At 43.1% G+C, this 20,831-nt stretch overlaps 1 protein-coding gene across 1 annotated transcript; it reads right to left on the bottom strand.

The window, feature by feature from the left end:
* Positions 1–2,273: 2,273 nt before the first annotated feature.
* On the bottom strand, positions 2,274–20,409 carry slc6a3 (solute carrier family 6 member 3). Its single transcript, XM_086156026.1, has 16 exons — positions 19,312–20,409; positions 18,588–18,759; positions 17,985–18,189; positions 16,782–16,913; positions 14,640–14,856; positions 12,660–12,798; positions 12,261–12,395; positions 11,082–11,185; positions 10,086–10,210; positions 9,340–9,452; positions 8,804–8,932; positions 8,524–8,623; positions 5,864–5,964; positions 4,438–4,605; positions 4,269–4,340; positions 2,274–4,183 (listed from the first exon to the last, which is right to left on the bottom strand). Exons 2-16 carry the CDS (start codon positions 18,672–18,674, stop codon positions 4,160–4,162), a joined length of 1,851 nt encoding a protein of 616 aa, XP_086012152.1. The 5' UTR covers positions 18,675–18,759; positions 19,312–20,409; the 3' UTR covers positions 2,274–4,159.
* Positions 20,410–20,831: the final 422 nt, after the last annotated feature.

The raw sequence follows: 20,831 nt of genomic DNA on the forward strand, positions 1-20,831 counted from the left end.
GAGGATCAGGAATGAGTCCATCAGAGGGACAGCGCATGTTAGATGTTTTGGAGAGAAGGTCAGAGAAGCCAGACTGAGATGGTTGGGTCATGGACGGAGGAGGCGGAGTGAATAATTATAGTACTGACAATATTTTGATTGTCATCATCCATACAAAATTTAACTAAAGGGAAAAAATGAGGAGTCTCTAAATTCAATATTAATGGAAAATACTTATTAAAAAATTTCAAAGAACATAGTTTGGCGGGCCGCATAAAATAAGCCGAACGGGCCGGACGTAAAAGCCCGAGTCCAGTTTCGGAGATGTTGAGTAGGAGGCAGTTCTGGTCGTCTGTTGACTTTTTGGATGAAACCAAGCAGCCTGTTCACTTTATAGATTTGGAAAAGTCTGAGTTTCTGACACCTCAGATAAATCCTTGCTGTGTCACGTTGCATCTTCTGCCAGTAGAGGACAGTGTGCACCCAGCAACCAGTCTCTCCCCTCCGCCTCTGGAGTTTCAAATGTGCACTTTTGTACCTTTTTTCAATATAATCCTTTTTAATTATATGAACCCGACTTTCCCCCGAAAATGTGTTTTTATTCGAATTCACCCACTCACCGCAGCTGCATTCACGTGCATCCTTGAAAATAACAACGGGATATTCATCCGAAAGTGTTTTGATTGCAGAAACCGAATTCTAAAATATATTTTCGCCTTAATTATAATTCAGGTTTTATGCCTCCATTATGTGCACTGAAAGTGTTCCGGTCAAACCCGCAATTCCTTCTTTCCAGATAGTGTCACATCAATATTTTAGTGTCACATAAGTTTAAAATGCAAACATAGTAGTTCAAGAAGCGCTGGCCGTACTGATGCAAAAGCGCGATTTGAAAAGTCGTGCACCATTTTGGACGGTTCCGGTCATTCCGGCAGGTCCCGAATTCTCTTATCTGGAGAGTAAATTCCAATCCGACTCGTGTCCTTTCAGCGTCAAAATGGGAGCCAAGACGTGAAATCACATCGCACATAATCGCTTGTTTATCAAAAGTTCAAATGGCTCCTTTTACAGAAGCGATCCTTTCAAAGGGCATCGTTCTCGCCTGACGACGTCGGGCAACCGGTCGGGGAACATTTGTTAAGTGTGTCTGTCAAATAGAGGTGAGGTCGTTCAAGATACACACATTTGGACGGCAAACACTGCAATGTTGGAACAACGAGGGTTCATTGATGACGGTCTTTTAATCAGCCGTTTTAGATTCACATCAATTTTGCTGTGTGACAGTCGGCCACAATGGATGACTGATTAAATCGATGAGTACATTAAGATAAATCCAGCTCCGATCACGGTTTCGTCCAATATTTTATTTTGGAACCCTTCGAGCGGTTCTCACCGAACGCCGCCGCGAAAATCCGATACGAACGTTTCGTCGGGACGACCCGAGCATTTCCAACCTCTCCCCGTTACACAATAAATAACTAATCGTGAGCGCGCCTATATTTACACCGACACCGCTGCCAAAAGGTCAACGTCACACACACATGCAGAGACTAAAGCTGGATGGTAAAGCTGTCCAGATTAGTCAAGCTTTTACCCCCAAGCTTTTAGGACGACCATTAACCCTAGATATGATCTGCGGCGTGACACCGGAGAGTGTGTGTTCAGACGCCATGCTGACCCTTCTCCTAAAACGATTGTTTCCTCCATGCAGAATTGGAGCTTCGCTTCTTTGATTCAGATTTGGGATGTGAAGATTTTCCAATGTGTGTTTTGTGTTGCAAAAAAGTAAATATTAACTACAGTATTACATGATGCCCGGGGCAAGGTGGGTTTCAGTTGAATACTGTCTAGAATCATTCAATATTTTACTTGAGATTTAATGACGGTGATGTGAGTCGACGGTGAAAAGCGAGTGCAAAAAAACAAAGAGTCAAAGGGGAAAAAGCGAGTTATCAATTAATGATCAAACAAAAGGAATCATCTTGGACTTTGAACGATGCGGTTTATATTTGTTTTTAAATGAATAATTAAACAATCTAGATTCTACGCAAATAATTATAAATGATTAAATGCGGCCGGCAGGAGAAACAACGAGCCTGAATTTCCTCTCGGCTAAAATAAGATAAAATGAGAAAATAACCCTTCGGAGAATTCCTGCAATGTGAGGTAAAAACAGAGAGCGGCGAGGAGAATTGTAATTATACTTTTTCAATAACAAAGTACGAGAAAAGGTAAAATAGGGAAGAGACGCCCCCGATAATATAATTATTCATATTTTATTTGACGGTACAAAACAAAGTCATACAGTCAGAAACACCACAAGGCACAGAACAGCAGCACAGGCGTACAGTTCGGGACATCATTTCCCCCCCGCTGTTTTGAACGCACCACAAATTTGAAGGGAAGGGTTTATACTGTCGTTTTCTGATGGAATTGTCGTTATGAATCTTAAGGCTAATATGTATCGACTTCACATTAACAAAGCAATAATCTATATGTATCATTTTATTGTTGTTGTTGTTGTTGTTGTTATTCAATATCATATAGTACATGACAATACACGTCCCTCTACGTCACGTTAACTCACACAGATATGGAACTTTATTTACTTTATACGTTACATGACACACTATCCACTTGCAATTAAATTAAAAGCAGCGTTTTGTTTTTTTTTTGTTTTTTTTTTAAACAGTCTTGAGATACTTACAGAAACTCTGTAAACGGTTAAATTAAAGCTTTATGCTTTTGGCTGGAAAAAAATAAAAATAAAATTAAAAAAAAATAAAAGAAAACACGAGAATCATATCTTGTAAATCCCCCCCGCCTTCCTGTTGGAGCGAGAAAGAGGCAAAAAAAGAAAATCTCCAATTTGAGAATAAATAAATGAACAATTTCGCTATCAAAGCGGAATGTGACCGTGGTGTCGGTGGCAGTTGCTTAAAACCGAGGGCGGCATCGACCTGGTATCGTGGCAACAATCACATCGTCTGCTCCTGCAAAGACAATAACTCGGCAGACGTTCCAGTGTGCAGAAGCAACATTGGAATTTCCGAGTACATTTTATTCTTTGGTTGCTCAAATAAGCCTTTCACCGGGAACGAGTCTTTTTATTTTCCAACTAATTATTGTACCGATTCGTCACTTGGAGGGATTTTTTCGCAGCTAAAAGCCAACGGTAATATTTAATTTCGACCTGTCTCCATTATTTACTTCCGTTTGTCTTTACATCTTTTTTGGGGGGATTATCCTCATTTTATCCATCTCAATTCAGAACACTCCAGTCATGATCTTTGAATCGTGTCCTTTTGGTAGCGGTTGTTCTTTATCATTATAGTCTTTTGATTGTAAACAAAATGCATCATCATCTCTCAAACCTATGAATTACACCGAGCCATTTGAGAAGTAATGCGGCTTGTGATTCAGGTAAAACCATCCATTGCAAGACCTGACCGAACATTAGAATATTAACATTAAAAAGAAAATACTTGTAGTAATAAAAAAAAAAAAAAAGAAAAATAATCTGAATTTTTCGATTTAAACACGCCATTTTTTGGAAGGATAGTCTTCTTGACATTGGGAATCAATGCAGAAATTTAGCAGCTTCATTACATTAAATAATATTAATGTTCTATTTCACCCCAAGTCACAAAGAAATACAATTTTTTTTCCGATTTTACTAGTTTTGTGTGTCTACATGGATTTGACAGTGTGAAGGCCTCCTTAAAAGAATGAATGGGCGACGAGAGCGACACCGGTCCAAGTGCAAAGTAAAGATACCAGACGTGCTAAAAGCTACATGGCATCTCTTTGAGGAGGACTTTTGCAGTTGTGGAAGTTGCAGGAAGTGAGAAACAGCGCTTCCTGTTTAACGCAGTCCCTTTCACCGATGTGGGAAGAAAACAAACAAAAAAAAAAAAACAGGTGAAAAAAGGATCAATGCACAACTTGGCACGGACGCTGGCGAAATTAAAGCACGATACGCTTTCTACGGGTTTTATCGGCACTTTTCGACTGCTCTAACGGTCGACCTCGTCAATAATCCAAATGGCTATTTATTGTTTTTCCTCGCTCGTCGGACCCACACACACACACACACACACACACACACACACACACACACACTCATCTCTTATCTCCGTCTTTTACTGTTTCTCTCTCTTGCTTTCTCTTTCTGTCGTTTTCAGACCACCAACCAGTGATGGAGCTGTGAAGAAAAGGGAGCGTGATCAAGAAATGAAGGTGTTTGTGCGAGGACAGATGCACCCGTGTGTTAGATGTCGAGACTTTACCGTGAACTGCCGAACCTCGCCGTTGTCGACCAGATGATGCTCCGTCTCTGGGGTGATGGCGTAGGCCAGTCTCTGAATTCAAGATACGCCACATACGATAATTCGATCGGAAATCGAACATTCAATCTTCAGCGACAAAAAAAGGGAAGGGTCTTTTGAGCGCACTTACGTCACAAAACTTTCCAGGCAGCGTACAAAGTTTATAGATGGCGTAGAGAGGCACCATGGTCATGGAGGAGAGGGCCAGACACCAACCCAGTATGTTTGCCCACGGAGGAAAAGTGTAGGAGCCGTAGGTCGGGGGGTTGAAGGTGGCGAAGCTGACGACCACCATGAACTGCGAGAAACGTTTGGCTTGAGAACACGTATGCTCGTTCGGTCATGTTCTGAACGTCCGACGTTTCGGGCGGCTTGTCTTTCGGAAGAGCGCACGTGAGCTCGGCCGGATCGCGACATCGCCGAGAAAAATAAGAGGTGATGATTCGAGCGTCTTTACGTCCACCCGGCTTTCCGAGCAAGAGTTTTCACCGTATTGCATTAGACGCAATGAACGGGTCTATTTTCATACATAAGGCGCATGGTTATAACACTTTATAGTCTTGAATTTGACACTTTATAGTTTTATTTGTATTTCTTATTCCCCCTCCTTTTTTTTTTTTTTTTCATACTGTTTATACAGTTTCCTACTTTTGTTTATTATTGTTATGTTTTACGTGAAACTCTGGCACAACAATTTCCTTCGGGATAAATAAAGTTGTTCTTATTCTTTTTCTTATGATAAAGCATACGGTATATAAAGCCAAAGTAAATAGTCAGTTTATTAAAACAGTTCAAATTGTCACTGTTTGATTTTGTCCTGTAACTGCCGCCGTCTTGCTTCGTTGCCTCCGAAAGGCTGTCCGGTCTTCTTTACTCGTCGCGGTTCATCTGCTCGCTTCTTCCACTTCAGTTAACGACAATTAACAGTTAAGACAATTTATATTTCATTGTATTTCTTATTCTTCCTCCTTTCTACTATTATCTATTACTGTTATGTTTTTACTTGAAGTTGATCTCATCTCATCTCATCTCATTCCCTTGAATTCAGTCTAAGCTGCTCCATCCCATCATCTACTGCCTGACTGACAGCCTTCGGTTTGAATTTCGCTTCCATTTCATCACGGGTGCCATTTTTCGGGGTCCTCATACACGCAAATGTACAGTAATATTCCGTTAAAGCGCGGTACGTGAAAGCGTGGGAGGTTAGCGTACCACGTCCTGTCCTCTGATTGGTTTCTCCAGCGATGGCAGACACCTGAAGTTAGTGTGATCTTTTCCAGCGCGACACAATTAGTTATCTAGCAACTGACGTTATGACCCGTATTCAACCGAGGACCGATTTCAACACAACGTTGCGTACAAAATCGCACTAAAATGTTTTGGTAGATTTTTAAGCGCAGTGTGAACATAGAACTGGGTGGAAGTCAGGAAACGCAAGAAGAATTCACACATAAAGGTGCGCCGGATTATAAGGCCGATATTGGAGAAAATGTAAGGATTTGAAGTGCGCCTTATAGTGCGAAAAATACGATCATAATAATGAAAATAGGACTCACCAAAAGGAAGCAGGGGCTGACAAACTTCCAGCAGAGCCTCCAGTATCTGCCGGGCCGATGGCCAATCATCTCCTCGATGTCGTCGCTGAAACGGTCCACCCCTGAAACGGACAGTTTTTATTAAAAACGTTTCCATGATGTTCATGGCAAAGCATCCTTTTGCTGATTGTTGCTATGCAACTTGATGTATCAAGATATACAAGGTTTTTATTTTTGGCACATTGTTTGGTAAAATAGGTGAGACGGAGTTTTCTTTATTTCAATTCCCAATCAGCAGATAAATTATAAATGAAACTCTCAAAACACAAAGAAATAGGAGTCAGGCAGAATGATGGGAAAACTGCATACGAGACAAGAGAAGAAGTGGAGTGAAGCCAGAAGAAAAAAAAAAAAGCTAAAAATGTACTTTTGCAACCAACTATTATAGCAACTGAAGAATACAGAAAAAAAAACGATCATCTATGAATGTGCAAGGTATTGTTTAAAGTTACTGTAGTGCACAGGAAAACATCCTCCATCTGTAAATATGCATTTTACATGTGTATAAATATCGATTATGGTGTCTTTAGGAAATATGGCATAAGCAACCAGAATATATATAATCAAGACTTCATATTTACAGTGTAAACGGTGATTGCACGGAAGTAATTGCACATATTTGTCATGAAAATTGTCATTTTGCATATGGTATGAGGAGTATTGTTGCCCACTAAGAGCACTTTCACAATGCAAGCTTAGAATTTACTGCAGTGTTAAAAAAAAAAAAAAAAAATCTTTGATCATTTACCGTCCAATCAGATAATAAAAGTTCATGAGTTTAATATGTAAATCAAGTTGGATCACCACGCCAACTATCAATATCCACGATCCGTACCGTGGCAATTGGGCGCCAATGACTCCTCGCCGGCCGATCGAAACTGCATTATTTCATATCTGCCTTCTAATACTTTCCCATCTCTCACACCACTGACTGGACGTTTCCTTCGCCTCCCCGCCCGCAGGGCATCTCTCGCTGAGGAGGAATTTATTGAGGCCGACGGCCAGGCGGGGCCGCCGAATATACTTTTGTTGTCGACGGCAGAACGAAAGACCACGGCGGCCGGGGGTTAAAGGTACTTGTCGGCAGTTATGAGGACGGGGAAAAAGCCCGGCGAGGCCTCGGGCTTGATTTATTTGGCTTGCCAAGGTCAGGACCCGCTAAAGTGGGGCAATATGCAGACCCAGAGCCTCAGGCCCGGTTAGTGTTTAGCCCCCGATGAATCCCTCAGCCGAGCGGACATGTGAAAAGAAAGTAAAGACGGGAGTTCAGATCGGTCTTTTTCCCTGACCTTCAGATTGCTCTTATAATGTTTTATGTCTGCTGGTGTTTCAAAAAGCAGTCGGGCGTTCACACAGAATAAAAAAAAAAATACATATGCAGAGAGAAAGGTTGCTTCTAAAGGTGTTGATTAATAATAAAGTGCATTCACGAGCAGAAGCGCTCAAGGTACCTCATGAAATATTTGCAGATTAACATGAAAACTCATTGATCAGTTACTGATTTTGTTTGTTTTTGTTTGTTTTTTTGGTTTGTTTTTTGAAGGTAAGCACAAGAAAGTACAACCCAAAGAACACCAGCCCAAGCGTGAAGCATGGAGGTGGAAACATGATTCTTTGGGGATGTTTTTGTGCAAGGGTGACGGGACGACCGCACCATATGGAGGGGAGGATGGATCCAAAGATCTCGGCCAACAACTTCTTTCACTCAGTAAGAGCCTTGAAGGTGGGTGGTGGCCGGATCCAGACTTGAACCCATTAGAAAATCTTTGGAGGGAACCGAGAGTCCACGTTGCTCGGCGACTTCACCGAAACCTGAAGGATCTGGAGAAGATCTGTATGGAGGAGAGGCCCAGAATCCCTGCTGCAGTGCAAACACGCTCAAGAACTACAGGAAACGTCTGATAGCTAGAATTGCCAAAAAAGTTTCTGTACCGGAAATTAAGTTGTGTGTTTCATGCAATAAAATGCAAAAAAGTAATTACTTACAAATCATACAATGTGATTGTCTTGATTTTTGTTTCAGATTCCATCACTCAAAGTTGAAGAGCATCAATGATAAAAATGACAGACCTCTACATGCATTGTAAGTGGGAAAAACTGAAAAATTAGCAGCGCGTCAAATACTTCTCCTCACTGAAAATGATTCTCTTTTTTTAATTTCAATTGATTTATTTTTTACTTCATTTAATTATTTTTATTTATTTATTTATTTATTTATTTTTTTTTTTTTTATTTTATTTAATTTTATTTAATTTTATTTTATTTTATTTTATTTCATTTTATAACTGTGATGCTGCTACCCCATTTTCCCCCCGGGCACAAATAACGTTTTTTCTGATTCTGATTCTTCTGATGTGGCCCTCGGTGAAAATGAGTTCTACACTCCTGCTCTAACTGATGCTATGATGAACCGCTGATGAACCGCCGACATCCAAAGCAGGAAAAAGACGGCACCGGTCAGAGACGTGCGGAAGTCAACACTTTTCCAGCACTAATAGAAGTGTGTTCGGCCAAAGCGCAGCAAACACTCAGCCGCAGATATCTCATCAACCTCCTAATATGGCGTCGCCATGAAAATATAAAACGCCTATTTTTTTTTCCCCCCGCTGTCAATTTCTCACCATAAAACCAGGCGATGCCGATGGCTTCAATAAGCACTCCAAAAAGAATCGATGTCCCGGCTGCAAAGTGGTCCAGCAGAGCGAAAACATAGATTCCACCCTTGGGAAACAGCAAGAGAGAGAAAAGAGAGTAATGAATAAATAAAAGTAAATTCATAATTTGCACCATAATGTGGATATTATATTCGAACAACCTGGTCACGTCTCATTTAGCTTCGGAAAGCTAGCGGTGCTGATGGTTGTTTGATTATAATGGATTAATAATAATGCAAATACTTGCATTTGTGACACAGAACAGAGATATGAGGAAGGTGGCGATGACGATGCAGAGGGTGAACAGCTCTCTGTGCTTGTGAAGGAATTTGAACTCGTCGATCAGCCCCGTGATCACAGACTCCATCCCGCCCATCTAGAAGAAGACGGCGTGGGGGGAAAACAAAAAAAAAACCAAACCAAAAAAACGATACCTGAGAGTCTGCAGAGCCACTTTATGAGTCCTGTCAGCTCTGATGCTTCATCCTAATGAGATGGTGTTGATATCTCCAAGAAAAGTCCATGCAAGTGGACTTCTCGCGAACAGGAGCGGCCAGGAATCGCACCGCCGCCCCGAAGCCGAAAGCAACGCCGCTACTTTTTAGTCCCGCTGAAATGATCCCCTCGAGTGTCTATTTTATGCATGAAAAAAAAGCGTCTGAGTTGTTTTTGTTTGTTTGTTTAAAAGCCGGGGGAAGGAGGTCACGACCGTCGTTTTCGAGCGAAATCAACAAATGTAATGTTACGTTTCCAAATTAACAGCAATGAGTGAGTATTGCTCACGGCACTGTCGATCCCTAGAGTCAACAGCATGATGAAAAAGATGACGGCCCACACGGACGACCCCGGCAATGTCGCGATGGCTTCTGGATAAATGACAAACACCAAACCGGCACCTGAAAGAAGAGGGGAAAAAAAAACAACGGATCAAAATAGAGCGATTCAAAACTGAGGCATTATTAAACAGGGTGTTATTTATGTCGTTTATGTTCGTGATCCAGGCCCATTTTAAAGTTAGCGCGGCTCTGCTAAAGCATTGCTTGGTCTATATTAAAGAGAATATCGTTTAATGGATTTTAATATCACCGTCACAGAGTCGGCGACCCCGGTAGCAACGGAAAGTTAGTTTGTGCAGGTCGTCGTCCTGGAGCGGCAAAAGGACGTCCGGCCTCCGGGATAAACTTTTCCCCGCAGAGAGGAAAGCGCTGCTTACATTAAATTTCTTTTAAGGCGCAAACGCGAACCCGTCGAGCCCTCAGATCCCGCGGGCGAAAGCGCCGATGATTTATCGCGGTTGCAAATCGCACGACTCGGGCGGTGAAACTGACGGATTAAAATGCCAAACCCCCTCCGCTCGCGCACCGTCTGCCCGACTTCGGGGAGGAAAAAGGTGAAGGCGGATCAGCGAAGGGGGAATGAATTTCAGGGATGCAAGGTGCAATACTGAAAATGATTGGTGGAAAATTCTAAAAGATAGAAAACAAACGTTGAAATATTATACTTTAAGACGGCATAAAAACGCAGCGTACCGTCCCCGGTGACCTTGTTCAGAGGGACGCTGTGCTTGTAGGACATGTGACCCAGAAACGAGAAAACCACAAATCCCGAGAAGAAACTGGTCAAAGAGTTGATGGAGCTGGTGATGATGGCGTCCCTGCGACACGGAAACAAACATGACCTTTAGAAGTTCAAAAGGGATTCAATTTTTATGAAATTTCAACGTCCCGTTCTGGATATTTCGACGGGAAAGGTTGAACAGCTTCACGAGTCAGTTATTCCAAAAAGTAAAAAAAGGAAAGATAAGATAAGATAAGATAAGATAAGATAAGATAAGATAAGAACAACTTTATTAATCCCAAAGGAAATTGTTGTGCCAGAGTTACAGAAAATATAACCGTAATAAATAATAAAAAGAAAAGGCAGAATTAGAAATAAAATAAACTATAAAGTGTCTCAGTGAAACTATAAAGTGTCTTAGTAAACATAAGATAAGATAAGATAAGATAAGATAAGATAAGAACAACTTTATTAATCCCGAAGGAAATTGTTGTGCCAGAGTTACAGAAAATATAACAGTAATAAATAATAAAAAGAAAAGGCAGAATTAGAAATAAAATAAACTATAAACTATCTCAGTGAAACTATAAAGTGTCTTAGTAAACAAGTGATAAAACTATAAGCGTCTTAGTAACAAGTGAGGTAAGGAGTGCACAATAGTATGATAAAGGAAAAATTGTCGTGTACTGTTATGAAATGAAAATACTGGAAATAACGAAATAACGAACTAGCAAATGCAGAGCCGAGCAATCTGCGATTATTTACAATCGGTGTTTGCACCGTGTGTCGCACGGCATGGTGTCAAAGACGCAGCGGGTTTCACGGCGCTTCAAAAGGTTATTGTAATTCACCTGCTGCTCTTGTGTGCGTTTACAGCTGCGTGCGTGTTTGTTTGTGTGTCGAAGTGACTCCCCGTCGCACGTCGGTCTTTGACAACCTCTCCCGGACTCGTGCGTGCGCGTCTGTACCTGTAACAGTTGTTGCTGAATTTGTTGTAGCTGGAAAAGGCGATTAGCACACCAAACCCTACTCCCAGCGAGAAACAGATCTGCGTCGCCGCCTCGATCCAAACCTGAGGGAGCGACAGAAAAAGCACACTTGTGTGAAGCGGTAAACAAAAGGCACAGCAGAGGAAAAAAGCCATTATTAGGGATAATTGCAGGAAACTCATTCAACGGCGGTAGATGAAAGACGCTCGTGAATACGGGGGGTAATTTTGCAAATTACTGCTCCATGCATCTATCTAATCTAATTCTCCAATTGCTGCCATGCATCTCTCCATCTAACCCCTCTTGCTTTCTCTCTCATTTGCCATAACTGAGTCTTTAGTCATGCACGCTTTCTCACGGAGCTCCTTTGCTATTAAGGTAATAAAAAAAAAAATGGTGTTGTTAAGCTGGATCGCATGATTCTTGGAAAGTGGGAATAAAGCAAGCAATAAGACGGACTTATCTGCCCGATCAAATTTTCCACCAAAATATTCCGCGTTAATGCCATTTACCCGTGCGGACTAGATGTGATTTTTATTTCCCTGTTCTAACATATCTTAAATAAAATGCCTTTTCATTGCAGTTTGGAAATGGGAAGAAAAAAAGAATAAATACTGACATCTCTCATGTTTTGTGCCCACTAGTGGTTGAAAAAGCAAATGATTTTACTTGTGATCCAAATACTTTGGCTGAGAAGTAATGAAGATGGCCAAATCGGAGTGCAGCTGATGCCAAAACAAATGCAGACGAGACGTAAATACTGCTTATGTGTGTAAACGATTGGTGGGTTAAAGTACCAGGAAACTGAATTAAAAATCTGCAAAAGTGGAAAAAGCTGTTTTTTACTTCAGAAAAATCAAATGTAAATTGTTTGTAATATCATACCATGACATAAATACAAAGCCTTTTTAAAATTAATTAAATTGATGAATTTATTCCTGTCGAAATATTTCATTTTATTTGATTTTTTACTTTATCACTGTCAGTCCGAGTGATAAAGTAACTGGACCCCAAAATTTAAAATGTCAGTGCATTTTGACGTATCCTAGACTCAATCTTTGCACCCGAACCCCGTCCTCCTTCCTGTGCAACACCTCCGACCCCGACGATCTTCTTCTTTAACCTCGCCGTTCCTCCTCGTCGCCTGTCGCAGCTCACCTTGGCATCGCGGAGTCTCAGGAAATCCACGGAGAGGTAAGCCTTAATGCCATCCATGGCTCCGGGCAGAGTGACTCCCCGGAGCAGCAGCACAGTCAGGACCACGTAGGGCATGGTGGCGGTGATCCACACAACCTGGGAGGTTCACGAAGGGCAAACACACACACACACACACACACACATGCGTGTATAGAACAGCTGCGCATTCATATGGCCACGCACGATCACATCAACTTTTTATACACACAACTGTCAACAACTATGTGGTGGATTAAGAGGTGCACGGAAATATTTCCCCTCCTGAAAAACCTGGAATGGCCTCTTTGGTTACATTTGGACTCTGACATGATTAAATTTGGCTAATAAAATGATTTTGACAACAATGAGCGCGACCCCTACCTTGCCAGAGGTCTTCACTCCCTTCCACAGACTGAAGTAAAGCAGAACGATCACCACCGCCAGACACGAGGTCAGCTGCCAACGCGGACGACCCAGATCGCCGATACCGTTGCTGTCCTGGATGTGCAACACGCCCCGTCTGCAGGACGGAAGATACTCACGTCATCGTTCGTACTCGGACGTTTGCGGTGATTTGTTGTGCATTTGGAAGGGATGAGGAACGCATCCATCTTTTCCACACTGTATATCATCATTTGTGCAGTACATATTGAATGCATCGCGCGGACTCCATAACCCCGAGTTCATACTGGATCATCTGCAAGGCTTCCCATCCCGAGAGCTCGCCTATTTTTGGAAAATATCCCCGTTTCTGAGTCGCCGCGGTCGTCGATCCCCGAGGAGCACCCGCGCCGGAACCGGGACATGTTCTCCGAAGCGTGCTAGGAAGACGGAAAGGCCCCGCGACCGACATAGCAAGAAACAAAATTCCACTTTGACCCGGCGTGCCTGCTTGCCAGTAACTAAACAGAGCTTCCGGACGGATCTGTTTCAGAACTGTTTCTCCAAACCTTCCATGAACTGAATTGAAGAGCCTGCTGAGGTGATTCGGTAAACATAGCAAACCTCATCGTCAAATCCGGGATTTAGCCGGAAAGTTGCCGGATTAAAAGCGAAAGGTTTGCATGATGCGCAGTTTAAGCAAAGTAAAATTTGCAATCATGGGAGTCAACTTTGCTTTCTTTGAGATGGAGTCTCCTGATACCTCATACCGTGGCGTCCGCAGCTGGCGCCGCGGAAATAGCACGATGTCGTGAAATGCCTCGACTGTCACAACAAAACAACCTCTCATTCGACGGGATGGAGGACACCTGGCCGGCGCCGCGGGCCGCCGATGATACCCAGGGAACACCTGAACACACCTGATGTTCCCGTCTGAATACATGACTGACTGAAGCCTTGCTATTCTTACACTCGCAGAGTTTGTGACGAAGCCAGCCAACTCGAGTTTAATCACTGCTTTGAAATAAGCATCCAATATTATGGTTATGGTGCAATTACACAATTTTTGGATTACTTTTGCGTCATTTTGTCGAGCTTTAAAATTTGTAACCTTAAGATTTAGCTGTTGCTAAATGTTCATCCCGTCAGACTCTTTGTGATTCATGTGATTACCGTCCTTTCCGTTTTCTATTTTTTTTATCCTTGTTGTTGTCACTCCATTCTCATTCTATTCATCCAATTTTTCCCTTGTTACTGGTTTTTTTTTTTCATTCTGTTATTTATTTTTATCCTTGCTGTCACTGTCACGTATTTCTTCTATTTATATGTCTATTTAATATTTGTAGTCATATCTATTGTTATTGTTGCGCTCCTGTGACCACAAATTTCTCCTGTGGCAAACGTGTCAAACTCAAGGCCTGCGGGCCGAATGTGGTCCGACACGACGTCTAAAAAAGGTCTGATCGTCACAAAATTAAGTCAAACGCATGCACTGACTATAAACTACATTCCCCACAGTTCATGCTGATCACGTTAACAACAAAGTGACGGCGTCCCGCCATTGGATCGCAGTGTAGCCACATCGACGCGATTTTCAACGAGTGGCATTAAGAAATACAGATGCTCACTAAATGTCCAAGGAGAGAAAAGCTGATGGCGATGGAAGGCTATTTCAAGGAAGACGGGAAGGGGAATACATGTTTGTGCTTCAAAGAGAAAAAATGGTTTGTTTTTTGTGTTGTGAGGTGGCGTCGGTTGTCAAAGAGTGCAATCTGACACCAGACACGGAGCAAAGTATGCTAAAGTTAGCCTTCCAGAAAAACAACAAATGGCCCAAGAATTAAAAGCCAAACTACAACGGCAGCAAAACGGCGCATCTTATCTTATCATCTCTGGTTGAACAAGTCCGTCCATCAAGTATTTCCTGAAAACACGATAATCCCCAAGTCCACAGAGAGGTGATCGGAAGTACCGACTTACTCAAAGTACTCCTGGGCCGGACCCGTCTTGTAAATATCGTTGACGCTGATGTTGTCGGCCCAGTCCGAGCAGTTGGGGCTGTTCCACGTGTTGTTGCAGTGAACCCACGGCAGCTCGCCGGTGAAGGAGGAGAAGAGGTAGAAGAGAGCCCAGGAGATGATGACGTTGTAGTAGAAACCGACATAGAGGGAGATGAGGATCACGGTGAAGCCCACGCCTGTCCGGGGAGCAGATAGAGGAGGTCAGGGAACTCAAGCGTTCCCAGAAGAAAGAGGTTAAAGAACACAACCCTTCCCTTTCCGTGCATGTATTTTGGAGTTTTATCTCCGGTAAGCATCTGAGGAAGAGCCTGATCCAAAACTCATGCATGCGAGAATGATTTTTTTGTTATATGGTAATAAATCTTTTTTTTTTTTCTTTTTGGAGAATTTTTGGTGTGTGGATTTTTTTTTTTTTTTTCAAAAAATTCTACTAAGTCGATTTTTTTTTTCTTTTCTCGGTCTCACTATACACTGCTCCAAAAAAATAAAGGAACACGAAACGAAAACGTCCGAGATCTGAATGAATGAAATTTTCTTATGAATGCGCTGACGACAAAATCGCACAATGGAAGGTCTGGATTTGGGGGTCACGCTCCAAATGAAAGTGGAAAAACACACCAACTGTGACGTAATGTCATCAAAACAAAGCCAAATGAATGAGTGGACAGTTTGATTTCACACAAGTGTGATATTGTGTTGTTTTAATGTCCCCTATTAAAGGGGGTTTAACCCATTCTGCCCGAATTCGGGACTCTGGGCGGCGTCCGGGTGACGCTCTGGAATATTCACACGCTCCCGGGAACGGATCACCTTGTCGGCGAGACGCTGTGAGTGACGGCGGCGACAGATGGCGCCCGCAGAGCGAGCGGCGGAAAGCGCAAAAGTCGAGCTCGGCACGACAACAGCAGCTCCCGGCGGGGAAAGATCTGAAGATGGCCTCGTCACGCCCTCGCTATCAATACATCTACCCTTTCTGTAAACCTTAAACAGCGTCCACTCTTCTAAGGCGAGATGTAATTGTTAACCTTTGCGAAAAGGCATGACCGCGTCTGTCTGTTATTGATCGCTTTATAGCGTGGATGTGACATTTGTTCGGGAGAGACTCCTTTTAATAGAACAGCGTGCAGCCATGTCATCTCTCCATCTCCAGCCGCCTCGCCTTCCCTGTCCCTTTCTTCAAATGCATTGATCCTGAGAGGAAACCAACTTGTTGATCAGAATAATTACTGTCAATATGAGCATATGTGTGTGTGTGTGTGTGTTGGGATAATTACTGTTATCCCCCTGCTGAGAGACAGAGAGAGAGCATGTGATTAAAATGTCAATGTCCTCAGCGGGTTCCTGACAGACGACACATGTTCTCACACAGTGGGCGCAAGCTCAAACACACACACACACACACACACACACACACACACACACAAACCCAGATGAACGCAAGGGGGGGGTATGCACACACTTTTTAAGAGCTCCGTTGGATCAGCAAACAAGTGATGTGGGGAAAAGAGCAGCGTTGATGCAACAGATGGCGTGCATGAGATATTTCCAAAGTATCTTGAAATTCATGTCAGATGTCGATGATAATTTGATTTACTTGAAGTTGGTCGTATTATTAAAGACACGGTTGGCAAGTCCAAATAAGGGCGTGAGATTTTTGAGATTTTGCGTCTCCATTAGTTGGGACGGCGTTCTCCCGAACAGCGCTTTGCTTATCCATGTGTTGAAAAGTACCTGCGGAGAGAGTGTCAGCCGGTGTTTGAGGGACGAACGTGGACAATCAGGACAAGAGTCTAAAAGCCTAATTTTCATTTGCTTTCCATCTGAGTGCCGCCCAAACCTGATGTTCTGGGTGGATAAACAATGGCTGTCGCAGCTCAACGCGGAGACGGGCAAACAAAAGGAAAGTGGCGTGTAGTTGGTCGGGCGGGCGGACGAGCAGGTGGGGACGGAGATATTGAGGAAAGTGTGTTATCAGACAGACGGACAGGGAAAGGTAGACGCATGAACGCGCATGAAAAGACGTGCGCGTGCAGGGGTCGAGGCTCCAGGACTGTTTTGTGCGTTCGTGAAGTCGTAAATGCTCGGGCAGGTTTCATCTTACCTTTAAATATGGGGCAAATCTTCCAGACCCCTGCTGCCCCCTCTCTGTTATACTGTCCCAATGCAAGCTCCATGTAAAACAGAGGCATCCCTGCGATGACCATGAAGAACAAGTACGGCACCAGGAATGCACCTAGACACACACACACACACACACACACACACACACACACACACACACACAGGAGAGAAAAACACAAAGCTGCACTGTACATGTCAAAAAGCCAGAAGTGATTGTTTAGGATTTTTTTTTTTTTTTTTGTCAACATCCCTCCCCAAGACCAGGAGAGGTTATGCAAATGATGTTGTCATGGGAACGGCCGGGATACGATGTATGGGAAGGATGCAGAAGATCCCAGGTCTTTGTGTAACTATGGAGTTTCTGGTCTGCAGATGTATTTAAATTGAAGCGGGGGCACAAATAGTACATCATTTTATTTTATTTTATTTGTAATTATTATTTTAATTATTTATTATTATTGTTTTTTTTTCCTTTGTTATCATTATAATTTTTTTTATTATTATTTTACTGCAGCTCATGGCATTTTTCTTCAAACACTTGAACAAAAGATATAGTTATTTAAGAGGTAACGTAATGCACAAAGTCATGAGAGCATTTTGATTTTTGATTTGAACTTGAACCCAAATTGCCAATTCTTCCCTTTTTTTTTTTTTTTAATTGCACAATGTTTAACTGTAAAATAAATGCATGGAACAACAAAAAAAAATGTTTTATCACCTCCGATCGATGTCATTATATTTCCCTGCAGGTTTAAGAAGACTAAGACCGGAGACTCTGTGGCTCAGAGCCGAGGCTCCGGCCTTTAAACGTAATGAGAGTTCTATGTTAAACAGCCATAATTAGTGACAGTGATTGTTAGAGCTCATCTGTTTGGTGCAGCTGTGGGGTTTCTCACACAAAAGTCCATCTCTGTGAAGGGTTAAAAAAAAAAAAAAAAAAATCAAAACACACAGAGATGTGAAACACACACACCTGCACACAAAATAACCTTTTACCCGGATGCAGAAATTAGACCTGTCCTCTGCAAGTATGTTAGAATCAACACCGACGCGCCTTTTATTTCTAAGAAGAAGGGCGATAGCTTTGTCTCACACACTTGTTTTCAGAGTCCCTCATTTAATTTCGGACCCTGGAAAAGAAACGCAATCCCGGCCCTCATCCCGGCCCCGTCCTCTGCCTCACCTCCCCCGTTCTTGTAGCAGAGGTAAGGGAACCTCCAGACGTTGGCGAGATCCACGGCGAATCCGATCACAGACAGGAGGAAGTCGATTTTCTTCCCCCAGGTTTCCCTTTCCTCCTCCTTGCCGGGGCCGGACTGGGCCGGAGCCACCAGGGTGGTGGAGGTGAACTGGACCCCGTTCTGCTCCTTCACAAGGATCAGCTCCACCTGTTCGGGTCGAAACCCACAGATTTCGTATTTTATTCGCGCAAAAAGTCAGGCTTTTACAGCTGTGTGTTATTTCTTTTCGCTGAGTCTCACCTCGTCTCTCCATAATTAATGTCGATTTGAAAAATGTTACACACACTGGCGAATATTATCCCATATATTACACCTCGAACACGTCGCAGCATTTCAATACAACTTGAATTAATTTCCCCGAACCTCTGTGGTGATCAGGAGACTTAGGAAAGTTAAAACAAATTAATCGTATTAATTCGTGTTTCTTAGCTTCACTTCAATCAGACAGACCACGGCAACGGCACAATATTATCTATATATACATATTTTTTCTCTTCAAATCGTACATTAAGCTGTCAAACGGCGGCCTGCGTGCCGGCGCTGACCTCTTTGGGGCCCATGGTGTTGGAGGCGGGTTTTTCCGGGGCAACGGCGGAGGACATCAGGCCGACGGGGACTCTCTCCGTCAGCATCGAGGCGCGAGCGGATTTTAAGGAGCGACAAAAATAAATAAATCAAACAGTCGTTGTGGAGAAAGGATGGAGGCGGCGGCGGCGGCTGAGGAGCAGAAGGGATTTATTGAACTGTAAATATCAAACAAATAAAATGACACCTTACAAGGTGCTCATCCTTAAAAACAGGTTGGATTCAATCTTAACTGAATTGTTTCACTATTAAGTTTTTACACAATAAGGAAAAGCAATAAAAAAGAAATGTAAAATATAGGCCGTATCCATAGAAAGGGATCAGGGAGCATCAAGGTAAGGCCATAATAGACGTGCTCATTTCATTTCACACTTGTTGAACGCCATTTTGCTAGCAAGTGCCTCTATAAACAGCATCATTCTTCCTCACCAGATTTAGTTTAATTCTCAATTTAGAAAATTTGTCAAAATCTCCCGCGATCATTCAAAAGTGGGTTCATTTTGTGTCGGACTGAGATTTGATGTTGATGATAGCAAAACACTGGCAAAAACATAAATGATACAAAATCAGGCGTACAGCTAAAATAGTTTTGCTGCTGCTAAATTAAGTTTTATATATATATATATATATATCAGCTATCAAAAGCTGAAAAAACAAACAAATCTTAAATCAAAAACACCTTACCTTTGATAAATGTCCTTCACGCTGTCAGTGGTGATAATTTAATTCCAGCTTGGCTGCATTTCTCCAATTTGCTGCTCACCATATTTTCATTCTTGTAAAGTGAATCTTCTTTTTTTGTTTTTTTTTTTTTTGTTTGTTTTTTTTGCAGCGATAAAGAAGCAGAGGCGACGAAGTCAATCAGAAGACGTGCAGAAGGACACAAGAGCAATGAGAACACCGGCAATGTGCGATGAGCTGCAGGAAAGCCTCCCGCCCTCCCCGGCCGCCGTGACAGACACACCGACAGCAGAGAGCCCTGTGGTCTGACATGGAGATCTATCTGGGGGACCACTCTTGAAATATGAGATACAATCAACACTGTACCTCCCCCTCCCACCAGCCGTCACTCTCCTCCCGCCCTCCTCAGCCCAGCTTTGTCCGTTTCTCCTCTTTTCTCTTCAGTCATGCATATTTCTGCTCACCTTGTACAGCCGTCGCCCCCGCCGGTCTCTAATTCCATCCTCAAGACATGCGTTATTTAGGGACGTATTTCAATAAAACTCCTAATTCTGCATGTTTTTGAGGCTGGTTCAATATGGTAACGGTGTATGATTCTGGAAGGGGGGGGGGGGTGTGGTAACCCATGATAAACAAGCTTTATGTTTCTGTATAATCCCCATGAAATGAGTCCAGCAAAGGAACATTTATTTTTATTTTTGGTTCAATTGTGTTTTGCACCTTTAATAATAAGCACTTCTCTGCCAGATGCATTCCCTTATGAGTCAATGAGTTTCTTTCGCCCCACCTTCCTCTCCAACACACCCGACCATCCGGCCACCCAGCCTGGGAATTGTCACAAATCTCCTGACGCTTAGAGTCTGACAGGCCTAAAAACAATCAACTCCGACACCCCGACCTATTTCAAACTCAGTCAAAACAGGATGTCAAATAGCCCGATCGGGCGGCTCCCCACGGACAGATTTATGACCTTCGTGTCCGCAATGACGGCCCGTTGTTTCCGAGCCAATCGTAATGATCAATCAGCCGCTAAACTCCAACAGTAACCGCCGACACGACGCGAGCGGCTTCCAAACGCAATCATCTATCAAGCCCGAGGCCTCGTATCAGAAATCGTTCGGTCGATGTTCGCCGCGCCGGATGTATGAGCTTTCCGATGCGGCTCGGACGACGACGGGGCGGACATAATCGAGTGTCTTGTTTTCACGGACGCAACAGCTGAGACCCTGAAATTGTGGGGGAGGGAAGGCGGCGGGGGGGGGGCGAGGGGGAGGAGCGGGGAAAGAGCCAGACACGAGCGAGGTGGCGAGGTGGGACGGCTGACTGGAAAAAGGGACGGCAGGATTGGAAATTGAGCAGAAGGGCCAAAAAGTGGTGTCAATAAGGGGAAGGAACAGGGTGACTGGAGCGTGTGATTGTCCTCTGCACAAATCATGCACTCTCCAGCCTGTGCACATTGTCTTTTCTCCCAACAATGTCAACACTTGTTTGGATACTATAACCTTAAGCAAATAATCAATCGA

Source organism: Fistularia commersonii, chromosome 11, assembly GCF_037954325.1.
Source record: "Fistularia commersonii isolate RoL2024-O1a breed Wild chromosome 11, RoL_Fcom_v1.0, whole genome shotgun sequence".
Taxonomy (NCBI): Eukaryota; Metazoa; Chordata; class Actinopteri; order Syngnathiformes; family Fistulariidae; genus Fistularia; species Fistularia commersonii.